This window comes from Vicugna pacos, chromosome 28, assembly GCF_048564905.1.
Source record: "Vicugna pacos chromosome 28, VicPac4, whole genome shotgun sequence".
Taxonomy (NCBI): domain Eukaryota; kingdom Metazoa; phylum Chordata; class Mammalia; order Artiodactyla; family Camelidae; genus Vicugna; species Vicugna pacos.
This window is the reverse complement of record NC_133014.1, coordinates 15,900,512-15,919,234: the sequence shown is the minus strand read 5'-3', so window position 1 is coordinate 15,919,234 and position 18,723 is coordinate 15,900,512. Positions and strand designations below refer to the sequence as shown.

At 48.8% G+C, this 18,723-nt stretch overlaps 1 protein-coding gene across 4 annotated transcripts in view; it reads left to right on the top strand.

Moving 5' to 3' along the window:
- The window catches only part of CTNNA2 (catenin alpha 2), a 933,346-nt gene that overhangs the window by 291,947 nt on the left and 622,676 nt on the right, over positions 1–18,723 (top strand). For all 4 annotated transcript variants that reach the window (XM_072951563.1, XM_072951564.1, XM_072951561.1 and 1 more), the window contains exon 7: positions 353–556. In XM_072951563.1, coding sequence (XP_072807664.1) covers positions 353–556 — 204 coding nt within the window. The remainder of the gene's footprint in view (positions 1–352; positions 557–18,723) is intronic.

Sequence of the window (18,723 nt, the reverse complement as noted above, 5' to 3'; positions counted from 1 at the left end):
AAAATCTACCCAGAGCCCCACAGAGTGCGCCTCTGAAACGTGCTCTCCTTGAAGGCTACCGTTAAAAAAAAAAAGTCAAGCCAGTGTCACAATCTCATTTGAAAACCCTTCTGTTGAAATAGCCGTTGCCAAGAACGCATGCTTGAAACAAAATGTGGCGTTTTCTCCTGGAAGATTAGATTTCAGGACGGAATGCGGGCGAGGCAGAGAGCGCCGAGGCTGCCAAGGCCGCTTTCCTGCCCCGGCCTCGGAGATTGCTGGGCCAGAGAGCAGGGCGCAGAGGCCCGTCTCCTCGCTGGCTGTATTTATTTCTTTACTTCTTTTTTTTCCCCCCCGCTTGCCCTGCCTGCAGAACAAGATCATCCTGGACCCCCTGACGTTCAGCGAGGCCCGCTTCCGGCCGTCGCTGGAGGAGCGGCTGGAGAGCATCATCAGCGGCGCGGCGCTCATGGCCGACTCGTCGTGCACGCGCGACGACCGGCGCGAGCGCATCGTGGCCGAGTGCAACGCGGTGCGCCAGGCGCTGCAGGACCTGCTCAGCGAGTACATGAACAACGTAAGTGCGGGCGTCGCCGGGGCGCCCCCCGCGGGCGCTGCGGGCCGGCTGGCGCGGCTCGGCTCGGAGGCGCGGTGGGATGGCGGCGCCCGGCCGAACGCGTCTCGCGCTGCGGGGGTTTCTGAGTCGCCTTAGCGGCTGGCCTCTGGTTTAGGGAGGATCCCGGCGGGTGAAGGTCAGGCGGCCGATGGGAGCGGCTGCGGAGCCCGGGGTCCTCAAGGCCGGGCGCTGGCACAGCCGAGCGCGGCCGCAGGCGCTGGTCTTCGTCCCTCAGAGGCGTCAGCGAGCGGAGTCGGTTTCAGTGTTTGCGCAGAAGTGGTTACGGTGGAGACGTCTCGCTGCAGAGAAACTTGGAGAGCTTCGCTGATTCGCTGTGCGTTTAGAAGCCCTTGTGGGAATGAGCCTCCACGTTGTCACACGGGTGGCAGTGGTATCGCGTGATACAGCGGCGCGCACAGCCCCTGTTCCTCCTCCGGGTGTGAAACGTGGTGCTTCTCGTACACCTGCAAACTCACAGTTGGGAGATGGAGTCCCTATTCTTTGTTTCGCCAGGCACCGAATTATGTTTGTGCTGACTGGCTGCATGCATTCAGCAGAGGTGGTGGGGTGACGTCCAGGCCTTGCAGCCGTGAATGATCTGGTGTTCCTCCTGTCCTGCACTCCTGGGTACGGGAGAATTCTGCCCAAGCTGGGAACCTGTAGTGGGGCCTTGCCATTGCGTCTTGAAGGAATGCGCTGTGACGTTGTCAGGCAGGGAATGGGGATACTGAGACCCTGCTCCCAGCTTTGGAACCCCAGGCAGGGTCCTGTTAGAACAGCCTGAGGCATCGCTGGGACACAGCAGCCAGCCCACGCCCCTCCCACCAGCCCGATTCCTCTCACCTCTTCCCATCCCTAACCCACGTGAAGCCCCCACGGGTCAAGCCATGGGGCAGCACTGATGGGCACAGCGCTGCTCCGGCCAGACCTCTGACCTAGAAAAGGAAAAGATACAGAGCGCCCTACTAAGAGCCCAAATCTGTTTCCTCTCCGCACACCTTCAGATTCTTTGATTGCGGAAGACGGGCGCGCTTTCAGCACACCGAGACTAACGTGTGGATGTCTCCCGTGGTGCCCAGCTGCCCATGAGGACTCATGTGTAGCCCCTGGATGGCCAGCACTTTCTGTGATTTTGGTACTATGCCCGGTAAAGCTAGAAAAACGTTGACCACTGCTGTCTCCGACCCTGTGTGACTCTTTGGAATGACAGATTGAGCAGGAGAGAGATGCTTGTAGAACCTGGGATTCTGTTTGCTTGTTGTTTTAAACGGAGTGGCAGCAGGCTGGTGGTCTGTACCTGGAATCTGGCTTTCTATGAAGGCCTGCTGGCACTTCCTGGCAGTGAAGGATTGCTGCCAGAGGAGGAAATGGAAATGACAGAGATCAGAGTGATGGTTAAGATCTCAGTCTAAATAAATCAGAAAAAGAAGTGCGTTCCTGTGTTCTTTTAATCACAGAAGGTGATTAAAGGAGAATTGATGGAGATGTGATATGTAATTTTCAGTTTGTTGTCTAGAATCCTACCAAGCAGAAGTTTTTTGGGCTTTTTTTTCTTTTGATATAAACCCATTCAGATCAGCAGAGCTGATGGATTTTTCTGTTTTATTGACTCCAGGTGCTCGTCTTTCTGTTTGCAGGCTTGTGACGCGGGGATGTTTTATATTTTTATTGAAAACTTGGTTTCTACTTTTAATATGGTTACAGATAACACATAGGTGGGTAGAATGCTTGAACTTTAAAGTGTGCAAATTCATCTCACTTTGAACCACCAGCATCAAAGGCTGAAATAAAACACCTCCTATTGATTTTTATATAAAGTGTATAAAATTTAATTGGACTTAACACTTCCTTGGTGATTTCAAGGTGGGATTGGATGCAGCTGAACCAGCTCCATAATTTCTGTCTAGTGCTCTCATTTCTGCTGTCACAGTACCAATTTATATATATTTTGATTTAGCATACATTAATTTAAAAAAACCACTACACACTTGTGCCTTGGTTAAAAAGTCTGCTGTCGTTAACAGCAGCCAGTAAATTAGTCAGCTGTGACTAGGCTGTTATAAGATACTTCTTTTTCAATTTTGTAAGCTCTGGGAATAAAGGTGTTATCAAATTATCACTCTGCAGATTTTCCTCCTCATGTGATAGGCAGTATCATTAGGCTAAAGAAGTGATCACATTGAGAGAAAAACATGTAAAAATTGGCCTTGTCGATGCTTTCGGATTCTAAAAATCTGATCAGTTCCTAATGAACATCCAGCCTGTGATGCTCACCTGGAGGTGATGCTGCTCTGAAATAGTCCCCGTATGTGCCAAGTGCTGTGGGACGGAGGGAGGAGGGTGCTGGGGAAAAGAGCTGTGCACTCACTGATCAGGAAGAAGTCGGCTGCGTGGGGCATGCGCCATGGCTTGGACACGTGGATGCGCTGGGCTCAACAAGTTACCAGTTGTCTGTTACATATCTCCAAAGAGGTATACTCAGTTTAGTGAGTGTGTGAGTGATTTGAAGATGTCACAGAATTGTGCACTCAAAGGAAATTGTGGCTTGAGAAAAAAGGGCTGAGTGAACAGATGCACGTGGCAAAATGTATGATCTCAGAGTGAGTCAGTGCTAGGAGAGACGGCTGGAACGGTTTTAGGAAAGCCCTCGGTGGCCTTGTTTTTTTAATCAAGTTTACAGTATAACCCAGAGGAGATTCTTAAAAATAACTCCTCTTAAAACAGAGCATAATTATTGTATATATGTGTGCAGCCGAGTGGGTGGAGCAGGGACTCTTTTTCTAAAGAGTGTGTGGCCTTTGGGTTTGCGTCATCAGGGTGGTTGTCGGAGTGTTATGCTGAGCACTATAAATAGTTCCAAATTATAACGAACACATCAACTTGTGTCCAGAACTTATCATTTTATACAGCTTTTTTTTTCTATGGCAGTAAAAATCTTTTTTCATCAAAAAAAAAAAATCTTAAAAGTGACCCCATGATAGAAAATAATCAAACATGGTATTTTATTGGTAAGAATTTTGCGATAGATTTGAATTTAGAATGTGGTATTCATTTAATGGATATGTGTTGTAAGTCTGGCTGCTTTGTACCAGACGCTGTCCTGGGATTCTGGGGATACAGAAGGGGAAAAATGGACACAGGTCTCTGCTCTCCTGGAGCTTACAGTCCTGCTGGGGGAGACAGACAATCAGTCAGTCCATAGCTTGAGCACGAGTTCTCTCCAAGGGTGGTACGTGGAACAGGGATTATAAAACCTGGGAGGCAGGCAAGGTGGAGTGAAGAGAATCGGGTGGCGTCAAGTCGTGCCTTTCTGGTTTCAGCTGTGTTAATAAGAGGCAGGTTATTTCTCAATCGTATTTTTATGAATAATTAACGTTATATATTTTTACAAAATATTTGAATCTAACATTTTCCCCCAAGTCTCTGGACACACCTAAGTGAATCCCTGGGGATAGTTTGTAAACCACGTGTGATGGTTTGCACATGTTAAAAGCACATGAGGGCAAATAGCTGTGGGGACATGTGTACATCTTGCAAGTGCCTGAAGGGCCATTGTCACAGCGCTTGCTCTAGAGTGGAGTTTAACATCAAGGAGGTTCCTGATGGATCCTGCTTGTGAGGGGTTGAGGTCTGAAATGAGATCGAAAAAGCTCATTTCCACCTGGATCCGGGCCCACACCTGGCCGAGGCTCCAGCGTACAGCACTCCGTGAGGAACAGGTAGGGGTGATGCCCACGGTCTGGGGTGCTCTGAAAACAGTGGGCTTTCTGCTGTTTTTTTTTTTAATTGGCACAAAAGAAATTTGTGTTCATTGTAAAGAATACAAAACAAAGATTGAAGAAAAGATTTATTTGTAATCTCATCCCCTAAAGGTAATCCTTGCTGATAATTTTGTACATGTCTTTGCAGTGCTTTTAAACCTACATCAGTGGTGCATTTGTACACACACAGAGGCACACGTTGCTTATGCCCTGAGTTTTAGAAAAATGGATTCATTGTTTAAGTGGTGATTTGTCCTCTATTTTCTTTACTTCATATGTTGTGAATATGTTACCAGATCAGTAAACATTCTCAAACCTCATGTTGGCTGGCTACATGGCATTTTATTATACAGATATACGATAATTCACTTAGAAGCAATTCATTTTTGAGAGCATTGTTTTACAGCAAAGTGTTAAAGATAAACAGACAAGACTTCTGGTGCTGGCAGTGGAGAGGTGTGACTTAGATCCAAAGCATGACTGAGGAACAGTGGGAAAGCGGGGGGGCACAGCTTTACAGTTTTCATGCTTACGGGGCTCCCTGAAAATTTTGTGCAGTGAACATTTGTAAGTAAAGAACATTTAAATGCCTCTGAGGGTCTATTTAACATGATCTTAGGTGTCTTTTTCTGTGCTTTATGGCTTTTCTGTATGCATTTGACTTTCATTTCTCAGATTTTCTGTCAGTTGACTGTGTGTTGTGCTGAGAGGGGCTCAGAACAATGAGCGGACAAGTTCATCAGTTGGATTTGACCCAGAGCCCAGAGAAGGGGTCAGAGGCTTCCGGAGGGAGTGTTCTCAGAAAGACAGCTTTGTCAGAGAAGTTGTTAGATGTCAGGTTTCTCCCAAGTGGGAAGTGGGAGAAAGGCTGAGTGGCTGTTACCACCTAAGAGCAAGGCTCGCTGCTGATCAAACGGAAGGTCTGCTTCCATCGTGAGCTACACCTTCTCCTTTCTCTCCTTCTCGTGATCGCGGAAGTTCACTCAGGCCCCTTTGGCTGATTGTAAGTTTCTCTGCTGAGAGCTTTGGCTTAAAGTAGAGTAGAAAGTGAAGTTTAAAACCGTTTGTGGGCCACATATGACCTAATGTTGTCCATATCTCCTCACAACAGCCCTCCGGTTTCAGGGGAAATTGAGAGTCACCTTAATGGGATTGGAGCTTTGCTCAAGGGAAAGATTCCTCATGTCCCACGTTTGGCACCTGTACTGAGGTTTTCCTTGCCTTTTCCTTATCTGAAGCGTTTCTCCTCCCCCTTCCTTCTCTCTGCCCTCAGATATATGCAGTGCCTACATCTCTGTTCGTTCTGAGCTTTAAATTCCTCTGTGCAGGTGTGCTTTGCATGTAAAATCTTGGCTTCTACAAAGAGACAGGTTTTAAATTCCTTTTCAGCTGGTAGTTCTTGCTCAGATAGTGAAAGAGTGCACTTAGTTTACCAGCCCTTTCTCTGAGCTCTAAAACCGCGCTTTGAAGTGACTCTTTGAACAGAATACGGTTGGGATGGGAAGTCACTGGGGTCGTGTGCGAGGCTTCCGTCCTGGAATGACGGCTCTGGCAATGCCATTTGTCTGCGTTTCCAGGCAGTCTTCAGTGTGACTCCTCAAGGTCTCCTGACACTCTCACAGGGTCTGGCACATCTTAAATCGTTCCTTCCTTCCTTCTTCTTCTGTTGTCACTGGACGCCTTTGTTGCAGTGGGGGAGGGGCTTGCTGGGTGAGAGTCACTCAGGCACAGGTGGTGGGAGGTGTCTAGCCATGCTGGTGGGACATACTCCAATGATGCAGGTGAGACCGTAAGAGATACTGTGCATGAGTCAAGCATCCTACAGAGCACGAGGATGTTCTGAGAGGCTTCAGGAGGGGATCCAGACTGGCTGGTGGTGGGTGGCCCGGGGGTGACCTGGGCACAGGTCCACTGTAGCTGGGGAGCACGGGTGTCGGTAACATCTCGTCCCTGTGGGGACATGGCGGGTCTCTTTGCTCTTAAAGGACCCAAAGTATGGGACAGTCATCCCAGTGGGGGACTTAGGCCCTTTGGAAAGTACAGCCTGCCACACACAACTGTCATCAGCTCACGACGTACAGTTAAATGACTCACGGAACCCCAGGACAGGTCTACCCAGGTTTGTTTCACTTAGCTCATCGAGGTCAGTTCTCAGTTCCGTCTCACGCACCATCTCCTTGGCCAGGAAGAGTACTTCCAACGTGAAAGCCTTCTTCGTTCCCCACCGTGGATAGTTCAGCAAAGTTGAAAACAGACAGCCTTCCCGTCAAAATGAGGCTGCCAGTCCTAGTTCTAGAAGGAAGGAAGTCTGCGCCGTGGAGGTCAGGACGACCCGGCGCTCACCGCTGACTCCTCTGTGCAGGAGAAGCAGTTCTGAGCAATTAGTGCCCCTCTCGTGGAGGCCGTCAGAGGGAGCCAGGCCAAGAAAACGGTAAACCAGAGGTAAGCCTGCAGACCCCCCCGGCCTAGACTTGGGTTCCAGTGGGACAGCGTGTGAAGAGCAGGAGGTGAAGCCCGTGACCCAGCAGGGTGGCCAGTCAGACGGCAGATCTTCGCATAAAGCCTGGGATCTCAGACGGTGACAACACCGGGGCAGGAGCTAAGACAATAAAACATTTATACAGAGGGAAGTGGTAGAAATGCTTGCCGTCTTGCTTTTGAAAAAGCAGGTAAAAAGAACCCCTCCTCTGTCGTCAAGAATTTCTAACCATGATCTCAACCTCACTCGGTCTGGGGACCAGAGTCTGTAGTCTGGGGCAGCCCAGACTATAGTTTTATTCAGAATTTCCTTTTAAGGCATTCTAGGTGGTGGGCTGCCAGGTACCGGGCAGAAGCAAGTACCAGTCCTCTCTAGGAGAGCACACTTGAAACAGAAGCCTCAGGATTTCCCCAGATGAAGTTCCAAGAAGCAGAAGGCAACTTCCAGAATCACTGAAAACAAAGTGAAACACGGTTGGCAAGAGCAACGCATCCTAGATCAGAGCTACAGGGACTGCGGGTTTGCAGTTACGGGACGAGGGCTGCAGATTCTCTTCAAAGAAATTAAACAGAGCAGTGCAATAGATGTGATGATGGAGCTGGAGAATGGCCTGGCCAGACCTGGAGCACAGGCCTGGGAGTGACGGGATGGGGTATGGGGTTACTTGAGGGCCTGGGACAGGAGGTTCCTGGTTGCCACCAGCCTGGGAGAATAAAGAAAGAGCACGTGGTGACTGAGGGCGTGTTCAGAGTGGCACCGCTCGTAACGTCTGCGGCAGGAGCTGGTTACCTCTCGGGCAGCTGTCAGTCACCTTTCTACAGTGGGTTTCTGTAAGGAACTCTTCCTGGTGACAAAAAGAAAAAAAAATCTGACATGAAGCAGGAGATGAAAACAAAAATCTGCTTTAACAGCAGAATGAAGTCCCACCGTTAGACTTCTCACTGGCTTCCCTCCTTATCAAACGCACTGCTTCACCAAGTCCTTGAAAGTGGTTCTGAATCGTACAAGGTCAGTATGACGAGGAGGAACCAGGGCTGTTATGAGGCAGGAAGCGGCTGTCTCTGGCTCAGTCAGTGGGCAGAGATTGTTGACAGAGTTGATGGCCAAGCTGTCAGATTCGGCCATCCCCGTCAGGACAGCCTGGGCAGCGCAATCCACCAGCTGATCTGGGGGGAGAGCCTTCCTGGTGTGGCAAGGAAGACCTCACAGAGCTGTCAGGGAGAGCCGCGGGCTGTCCCCCGCCACCAGACCCACGAGGCTAGATGAGCCTTTCCTTTGTGTTTCAAAGGACATGGGAAGCCCTCCGGAGATAGACTCGCAAGGGTCTGCTGCTGCCTTGAGCCCATCCCTGAGGACTTCCTCTCGATTCACTTAGGCTAGTGTTGCACTCCAGGAGCTAAGCGTTTCACTGGTGGCGGCGCCGTCCTGTGCTCGGAGACGTCACACCTGCCCTCCCTCTGACTGGAATGTTCTTTCTCAAAACTTGGTCTGGATGGCTCTTCTTTCCAGTGCCAGTTCCATTGTGTCGTCCTGAATCACCTCAGTGTGTTAACTTCTGTGACAGCAGCTGCCATCCCTCTAAAGTGACAGCGTCTCTGTGTTTGTGCGGTGAGAGGCGGCACGTCCGCTGGAGTTTCAGCTCCCAGGAGAGGGGTGCTGTCTCACTCACAGCTCCCCCAGGACCTAGCGAATCTAGCCTGGAATCGCAAGTAAGTATTTTTGGAAGGAATAAGTGAGTTCCCTCTCATCCACCTCTTCTGATAATTACGATCATCAGAAGGAGAAGAGGAAGAGGAGGAGGAGGAAGGAGGGGGCAGTGAGGGAGAAGCAGCCGTGGCGTCGCCAACATCACGCGTATATTCTGAGTCTTGAATCCCAAGCTTTGAGACAAAATGATTCACCTGTTTTTGTTTGTTTGTTTGTTTGTTTGTTTTTTGCTCCTCCACCTAGATAAAACCATAAGTCGATTAGCTGAGGTTAAGCCTTCTTGGCTTCTTCATGATCCCCCTGGAAGTGCCCACACATTTCCCTGTGGTTAAGGCTATAGTCAAGGACCCCGTCATTTCTTTCCAGAAGGCTCACAAGACCTTCATAACGATCAACAAAGACATGGTATGAAGTGTGCCGCTTGCTTTTCAGTTCAAAGAGCTCCACCCAGCAGCTCACCCTTGATTCTGCCACTTGAAGTGCGTCCTGCAGGGTGACTGGTTTGGGCGTGAGTTCTTGGGGGATGTCTGGGAGGGGCTGAGGCACCTTTAGTTCTGCAGAACTGCAGGCTGGACTGGGAGCTCTGGAAATGACTTAACTCATCACTGCCCCAAAGGCTCAAAAGAGCTTGTGTACGCGCAGAAGACATAAGTCACCGGAAGAGAGGCGTCATAATTCAGCTGCTGAAAATGAGATGTTCTGTCTCGAGAGGGCCAGCCCAGAGCGCATTGACAATCTCTACGTTTAGCAAGTGTCCCCAAGCGGTTTCTGTGAGCAGGCAAGTTAGGGAGCCCCTGATGCTGTAAGTTAGTGGATTAAACCGAGAGTTGATTTAATACAGACTGGGTTTTAAATGGGTTTCTTTTTGTGAAGGGGGATAAATATTCTTGTAAGAAGGCAGCGAGTGAAATCTCTCCTGGGCAGCCTTGCTGAGCTGTCTGTTATTCAGCCTGGACGCTGAGGACCTCGGAGGAGACTTGTCAAGCTGGGTGCCTAATGTTGACTTCTTTAGAAACAGACAGGCAGAGCTGAGCCAGCCTCTCAGTTGTGAGCGATTAATTGAAGGGTAACTGTTTTTGTTTTTTTTCAAAGCACACCTCCCTGAAATACACCTCTTGCTACACATCCGCTCCCTCATCTGTAAAAAGACCGTTTATCATCCTTGGACGGACCCTGCTCTCCGTAAATGCCAGAAGTAAAATATCCAGCCTCACGGATCATTCAAAATCCCGTTTCTTAACAAGGGCTTAATTGCTGGCTTCGGTTTCTATGAAGTCTGCAGGCGGGGCTGCCGCTGACAGATGTACTGCATCAGCCCCGAGGTTCGCCTCTGCCTGTTCACGCGCTGAATTGAGCTCTGGCTCTGGGTCCCTGGGGGCCGTCCTAAGACACTGTGTCCACCGGGAAGCGTCATTCTGCCTGACTGCCCTAATGATTCTTAGATCTGTCTGCCTGTCAGAACCACACAGGGAGACTTTGAAAAACACATATTCTAGGGCCCTGCCAGTTCTAAAACAACAGAATCTCCAAGGATGGGACTTGAGAATCTGTATTTTTAGCAAGTTTCCCAGGGGATTCTCATGTCTCCGGCTCCGTGCCAGCCTTGGACTAGACCAGCCTTGGCGGCATCAGCCAACTTAGTCAACATCGTTAGATTCAGAGACAGGAACCATCACTTTCCTTCTCCTTGGTTTTCTCAATAACATCTTCAAAGTGCTATTTATTATTATTTGTATTCATCCCTGCCATCCCCCTCTGCCACCCCCTGCCCTGGAACCAGGTCAGACTTTCACAGGCATCTGCGTTCCCTCCCTCTCTTCCCCCTAAAGTGCCCCAAGAACCCAGCACTGGCATACCGTGTGGATTTCATCTTGACGAAAAGAAGACAGCGCTGGCCTTTTTATTAGTCAGTCTGCATACTTGGGGGTGAGGAGGAATCACTTAAGTGTCCTGCTGTCTGGTGGCTGATTTCACACTTTTCATCCTTGCAAAATAGACACAGATCCTTTGGGAAAGGGTTTTTTTTTTCCTCTCTGTATCCTTGAGACATTGACAAATAAAAAAAATTCTTTGAACTTTATCTTACTGTAAATACTGCGTCTTTTCTCACCATTGGCCTAATTTTATGCTGGTTATCTTTTCTGTTTGCTCCCTTCCCCTCTTCTATTAGTTTTTTTCCCACCGTTTTTAAAACCTATAAAACCATGTTCTTCTTACTTTTTTTAGTTTTCCTAGGATTCTTGAGGATTACCATCCATCTTCCGAAAGCCCCTGTTTTCTGACTTCAGGCCATTTAGATGAAAATGGGCAACAAGATCTGCAGAAGATCAGATGGTTAAGGACGTGTTCAAGGGACACAGACAGAACTGGAACCGGAATTCAGGGCTTCTGGTTTCTTTATTCCCAGTCTTGGATTCTTTTCATTACTGCATGTTTTATATTTTAGTGTCCGTGGACCTAACACTGGAGTTTTGATATTCTTTTTTCCCCATTTAAAGCCTCTTACCATGACATACACTCATCTTTTCCTGAATGTTCCTTCCGGTTTCTCAGGGTTCGTTAGCTGGTAGACTCCCAACAAACCTTCCTTGTTGCAAGCATCGTAGGTCGTACCGGGGCCCTGTCAGAGTCCCAGGTAGACAGCGGACAACAGCAGCCTGTGGGACAGCCACCAGGACTCCCCACGGGGGAGGAGAAGGGAGCCTTTGTTGGCGGGAGTGGGTGTTAAGGGAACAGACAATCGAGTCTGATTATTTTTTTTTCTACAGTGAAGCTTCTCTTGGCTTCAGTCTCGAGGCGGGGGCCGCAGACCTTGCAGGTCCGACAGCAGGAGCGGCAGTAACCGCAGGAGCCAGCGCTGACCGTCCGCTTGCGCTCCGCTGCCCAGGTGGTCCGTGTGGTAGCTCTGTTCTCGATTAGCCATGTCTGGCCTAAGACTCGCCTTTTACTTTTTTTTTTTTTTCTGAAAATAAACTTCTGGTTGCCTGCGGCTTGGCTTAGGAGAAAGATCTAAGGCTCTAACTGCTTTTTCAGTGGGGTTTCAAGCCGCCATCTTGCTTTTCACCTCGCCGTTCTCCTCCTCTTCCTCCAAAAGAACTGATGGGCTTTGCAGCTTGATTCGGGCTGCTCTGAGCCTGCCCTCTCGCGGGCTTGGAGTTCAGCTTCCTCGGACCTGCTGGACGAGTTCGCACATCCCCCCCCCCCAGTACTCTGGGAACACCGCTGCCGCTGTGTCCTCCTGGTTGTCTCTGTCCTCAGGGCTGATGCCTGTGGCAGAACATTGCTTTATGGTCATTCTGATGGGGCTTCAGAAAGAGGATGAAAGTGTGTGTCTCATCTGGCATGTTCGGCCACACCTCACTTGAATTTAAGGGGGATTGCAGGGTCCATGTCGTTTGGCGCTTCTAACTTGACCAAGGAAATGAATGGAGCTAAGATGGTCAAAGCACATTTTCCAAGTGAGCTGAGAGATTTTGGATCAAAGCAGAGGTAACGTAGCATCCGGAACAACGCTTAGGTAGGGGGAGCTGTTTCACCCAGACACTGCTGCATTTCAGGGTCATGCTGTCCCTCACACCAGCATGACGGATGTCGGTTCCAATTTGGACCTTGGAGATAGTGTGGTGGTGACCACCCGTCTTTGCTGTTTATGTGGGTGATTATAGAAGCAGGGTATGTGTCACATGATGACGAAGAATGTTTCAGAGACTTTCATTGATCTTTACATCTGCTGGAGGCTCTGTTCCTCCTAGCTACTGACTGACAGCAGTGGCACAAATGATGCTGTAACATGACCCATTCATCGCCTCAGGCTAAGGGAGCGTTAAGTCCAGTGTTAGTATCTCAGCCATTTTCTTAGACTTGATTAATTCTATTGTTTCTCCCAAAATTCTTAGCGGCACCAACTTTATCCATTGGACCATCTTTGTAAATGGAGTATTCTCATAGATTCCTTTGTCTTCCAACGGTTACTTGAAGTCAGTTAAGTTTATCTTTTGTATTATTAGCTTTTTCCCCCTGTAATGTTATTTTATACGTGACTCTGGCACATACATTTTCATATTTGTAGAACTTTTATGAGGTACATGGCATAATGATTCAGTTTTTTTAAGTGAGTCAGTTTATAAACAGCCACATTGATTATTTTTATCAATTCATATTGTTGTATAAAATCCATATTCAGCTGCCAAAGGCAGTGGTAAGGGAAGGAAACATGACATATTTAACATTCTAGACAATCATTCGAGGAGTTCTTGTGAGCAGTCCCTAACACATTGTGATGATTAGTGTGGCCCCTGATTAAATTTTCCCTGCAGAATAAATACATCCACCAAGTGATTCTCACTAAACCAAAGACTATTGACTAGCAAATCACATATAGTTTGACACATCTGTATGTTTAAAGGGTAAGAAAAAACAAAAACCATTTAGTTGGTTTATCACTTCTGAGGCTGCGTTTCCTGGAGCCGTAGGTGGTTCAGGGCTCCCAGGGGTGGGGGTGCTAGAAATGAGTGGGACTCTCTCTCAGGTCCCTCCACTCCCTGCCCCATGCCTGCTTCTCCCTGAGAAGTCGTGATGCTGATGGAATTTAATATTTGGTTTTCATATGAAATTTAATTTGGGGAGAAAGAACAAACAGATCTCGTTGATAAGACAGATGTTGAAAAAATAATGATGGCCTTTGTTTAGACCCCGAAGACATTTGTCTGAAGTCACCACAGAATTGACAGGAAAGTTCCTTGTGAGGCATGAATTATTTCGTACCTGATGAATGTGTGATTATACTCATGGATCTGAAGATTATGGTAAAACAGAGAAGCCCCGCCCTTCGCAGACAGGCAGGCACATCCCGAAGCATCCAGGTGACTGCAGATTCTGTGCTTCCCGTCACATTCTGGCTGTTAGTTTATCCTAGCAGTACAAAGTTTACCCAAACAAGTGAGAATGGGTTGGGCCACCTCCCTCTCTTGGCCCTGAGTTTCTTAGCAGCCCCTGGTCCCATCTGCCACTCCATGGACGTTCATCACCAGCCACAGACGCCACACCACGCCCTGTAAGCTGAGAACAGCACGCAGATTACAAGGTGTGATGCCAGGACTCTTGGCTTTCACGCTTCTCATCAGTTCCTTTAGAGATTGTCAGGATTTTTAGTTTTTAGCGTAATAGAAACATAACATCTGTAGCAAAAATAAGTTAGAATGTTCTAAACCATCTTCAAAACATTTTATTTATCTATTTTCATTAGAGTGTATCATTTTCTTCCATAACAGCTACAGAGAAATTGGAGGCTGATTCTTGCACGGTGATGGTAAATTGAATCATACCAATTCAGTTTGGCAGGACTGACGCTTACTCACTTGCTGGGTAAGTCAGTGAATCTGTTTTTTTCCAACAGAAAAAGAAAATGATAATAACCATGAGAATAATGTTTTAGATGTAGATGAAGTTATTACCGTAACAGAAAATGCTTGCTGAAGGGCTGGCAAGTGTGAGGGAAATTTTATTTCTTTAAAAAGAAAATTTAGGGGGCAGGGTAATAGGTCAGTGGTAGCATGTGTGCCTAGCATGCACAAGGTCCTGGGTTCAGTCCCCACTACCTCCATTAAGAAGTAAATAAACATTTTTAACAAGAAAAATAAAATTTTGAGCATCTAAAACTGGAAAAACATTATTAAGGATTTACTGAGTCTCTGTTATGTTTTGAGAGTTGTTCCAGGACACAGGAATATGGAGTCACGTGCAGTGAAACCAGTGACTTTTCTTAGAGCTCTTTAGTGTTGTAAAACTATTAAATCCCTTCCAAATAATAATAAAAAGCGGACTGCAAGATGGAAATCGGTAGATGCACATCACGTTTAAAGAAAGACAGCTGGGCGGAGAACAGTGACTCCTGACAGAGGCGACCCTTGAGCCGTCTGGAAGGTGTGTCAGAATAAGGAACGTCGAAGACAGAGAGGCTGCGGGTGTGAGGGGCGAGCCAAGGTGAGATGCGTTATCTGAGCGTGCGTGGTGCACTCTGAGTGTGGTGAGTGGACCAGCCTGATTCGATAAAAGGACTTTAAGTAGAGACAACAAGGTCTGCCCGGAAAGGTTGAGATTAGATTACAAGGACGAGAATTCCAGCGTGGGACGTGCGTCGTGGGTTTTGGTAAGGGAGTGCTGACTGCAGGTCTGCTGGATTGGTTTGGTTTGGTTTGGTTTTAGTGTGGGAGGGACCGGGTGACCCGCGCAGTGCTTGGAAACCGCCACCTCCAGCGTGCAGAGAGGCTTCTGCGAGTGCGTCCCCTGGAGGCCGGAGGTGGGAAGACGCATTAGTGGACTAAGAAAGTCCAGACAGAAAACGGTAGAGTCTGAGCGAGGGACAGGACAGTGGGAATCACAAGGACAAAAGCAGGTCCATGAAGAAGCATTAGAAGGAGCTTGATAACTACTACTTGTTTGTTTCGGAGGAGAGGATGGGGAGGAAACAAAAACACTGCTTTTATGTCTCATGAGACATGTTTATTAGTTATTCAGTGGGCTAACCTGTTTCTAAGCTGAGGATGATCAAATTCATCGATGATATTACTTATCCCCCTAAAAAGAGCATTTAATGGTATTTAAAAGTCTGCCGCGTGTTGGTTTTGATCATGTGATGCCACTAGGTAAATACTTGTCTTTTTTACTCCTTATGATGTTCATACAGCAGACCGTCAGAGTCTTTTGATTAACATTTACAGCTGCCGAAAGTTCACGGTGCGAAGCCTGCTGTGGTCCCAGCGAGTCCTGGGTTAGGCTCTCAGATCCCAGGGTCCGTCGCAGGTTAGGTCTCTTGGCCAGTGACTGACTCGTGAGCAGGTCATTCTTGGCCTGCATCTGCCTGTCGGCTGGTCATTCTTGGCGCAATGAGAACCATCATCTCTTTGTTTAAAAAAAAAGTGGCCTTAAAAGAGTCTACTTACGTTTGTCTTGGGTTTATTGAATCTGAAGGGGTCATTTAACTTTATCGTATGTTCTTTAATTGTGTGTCAAACATCGCGTGTTAGCGAAGGATCGCGCGTGGGGGATTTCACAACGATTTCAGGACACGCCCCTTGAGAAACTCAAGGATAGCCCCTAAGGGGGTCTGCAGCCGGGGGTTTCCCTGGAGATCGCTCTCTGCCCGATGACAGCTGTGGTTTCGTTGCCATGCAGTTGGTTGAGTTACGGTTGAGTTAAAGTGGTATTTCTGTTTGTCAGCAGTGTTCACGTGTATTTTTGGTACCGGTTATGAGCAGTTCACTCTCCTACACACCAGGAGGAATACAAAGTTGAATAAAAGAACCACTGTGTGTAGCTTCAAGGAAATCGTACCTTGTAACGTCCTGAAACACACTGCTCGTGATCTCTGATTTCACATTGCTGCATTTAGAACTTTGGGCTTATTCATGACACGATGGGGATGAAGTATTGCGTTGATTCAGATGTATCTGCTTCAGATGAAACTTGATACATTATTTTGCAAGAAAGAGCCTGTTACCTCCCGCAGGCAAAGTGATGTGTTTGCCCACTTTCCAATCAGACTGAGGCCGATTTCATTGAGCGCAGGTGAGATAGTTGATGGAGATGTCTCCTGTGGAAGGGCTTCATGTATATGCAGATTTACTTGATAGGATCAACCCCGTCTTCACGTAATCTGAAATCTCACTGAGAAATGCACTTTTTCCCTTGACACCTTATCAAAGGATACAGTCCTACCAGTGCTGGACACACAAAAAAGGCAGTGGGTACCATATCCCTGACCTTGGAGTGTATATTATCTCTTTCATAATAGTAATAGAAAAGACTGTAGAACACGTTATTAAAAGGATGACCTGTGAGTTCATAGGTGAAAAAGTCTGATTACTACAACCCCAGATGAATTTACTAAATGCAGACCATCTAAGGGTAACTTTATGTCTTCCTTGGTAGTGAGAGACGCTGGGTACTGGGGTTCCAGCGAAGCATTTAAAGCGTTTTTAATGTCTTTCTGAATAGCTCTCCAGGCGCCCTGGTGGGTTAGGAACTGATGAAATCATTGCATCCAGAAGTGGCTAGTGGACTGATTGCAGAGGAAGATTGATGGCAGTAATCGCCAAAAGTAATCAGACGGCGGAGACTCGAAGCAGTGAGGCTGGAGGATACTTTGATTAGGAAAGACAGTGGGAAGAGGAGAGCTGTCTTCAAATATTTGGAGAATTACTATGCAAAAGAAAGAGAGGCTTACTCTGTATGAGTCCGAAAGTGCATCCGAGACAACGAAGTCAGGCTCCGAGTCGGGCTCAGTACGAGACAGACGCGTTTGAGGAGCCGCGCTCGCCAGCCAGTCCTGTGCCCGGAGCGCCCGGGGCTGAGCCGCCTGGCAGCCGCGGGCGGGCCGCGGGCCTCCCTGGGGCGCGTGGCCGCCGCTCAGCGCGGACGCTGCCCGGGGGGCTCAGGCACGAGACGACCTGCAGTGCCCGCGTCTGTGTTCCTGCAGGGCTTAGGCTGTCCCCGCCGCCGCGGCAAGTCGCCTGCCCTCGGACGCCGCTTGCCGGGCTTTCCTTGCAAATGTCAGGGGGCGCTGGGCTCGGAAGCAGCGGAACGGAAGTGACGCTCAGCTCCGTGTTCCGCTCGCGTCCCCTTCTGACACAAACGCCTCGGCGTTTCCTCCGTGTCCGGCCGCGTCAGGGGCTTCGGCAGAAGGGCCCTGGCTGGCACTTGGCGGAGGCGAGGGCGAGGACCGCCGCCCCTTGCCGCAGAGAGGACGCCCACCGCGTCCCCCGGCCCGGGGGGGCTCCCGGGCGAGCCTTCGCCGGCGCACCGGGGCTCTCCCGAGTCCGCGCTTGTTCCCGGAGGCGCTGAAGGCTGCTCGGCGTCGGTGCAGCTGGGGGAACCTGCAGCCTCTGTCCAACAGGGATTCTGTGGCCGTGAAGCCCCCACGCCCGGACGTCCGTCTGGCTTTCCGCTGCGTGCTCTGGGTCTGGCCGCCGCGGCAGACTCCCTGGAGGCCGGGGGCCGTGTGGTTCTCAGGGAGTGGGGGTGGCCCTGCGCAGCTGTCCTCCTAAGGCCCGTCCGGCAGTTTGTCTTCTGAGGCTGCGCAGTAACATCAGGCGGGACCCCTCTCTGGAGGTCAGCTCGGGTGTGACTCTTTTTCAAGCGTCAGATTAACTGGTACTTCATTTGAGAGATACATGGAGTGTGCTCCTGTTGCGGCTGGAACTCTAGACGGGCCTCTGGGACACCCCTGGGCTGTTAGGAATCCCCAGCAGTAAACATCACTTAGCCGTGCGGAGCCAGTCTTAGCTCCTGCTTTGGGGCGGAGCGGCGAGACTTGGAATTGGCCTTGTTATTCAGCGTTCATGTGGTGTGGCTCGTTAACTGCAAAAATCATACATGGTTCTTTTTTAATATCTGCTGACTTTGATCACATACTTATTTATGCAACTGAGTGAAAAATTTCAGTATCGTGTGCAGTGCAGCCCTGTGTAACGTAGACAGAAATAATCAGCAGTCTAGCAGGACTGGAATGGCGCTTTGTCTGAGTCTGAGGACTAGAGCCAGGCAGACGACCTCTCCGATAAGCCAGAGGAACTGCTCCGGAGAAGCGTGGATCTCAGCTCAGCTCTATGCCTTATCACAACAAAGAGCATCAGACAGGTCAGAGCTGTATTTCGTCAGTATTACAAATCAGAAAAGAAAACTGATCCGCGTGTACGTAGCAAGCCAGCGTGGCCTCGGCACCTGGGAACGGAGTCATGTCATCAGAGGAGGGCCTGCATGGGCATCCCGGGAACGCAGGCGTTTCATCTTCATTTTTAACATGGACATTCTTCACCTCTGGTCAGTGCACTCTTTTCTTTAGTGATTAAAACAAATGTACAGTGTATGTTTGGTAGGCCGCAAACAGGCTGTTACAGTTAGCATAAAATTCAAGTTAAATCGACTGACTTCTCTGTACCTCAATATGTGAAAATTTTTTCCATAACTTGCCCCTTTTGACTGTAAATCTTTCAATAAAAAGCATTGATGATCAAAACACTTGTCCCTCAGTGTCCCTCACTGCCTGCCCAGCGCCCATCGTGTCTCTTGGTGCCAGGACTCCTTGTATTTTTATTGTTATTTTTGTTCATATACGTATAGAGAATTGCCTAGTTGTCCACATTAAGGGGAGACGAGTCAGGTATAATGAGCAAGCACAGACA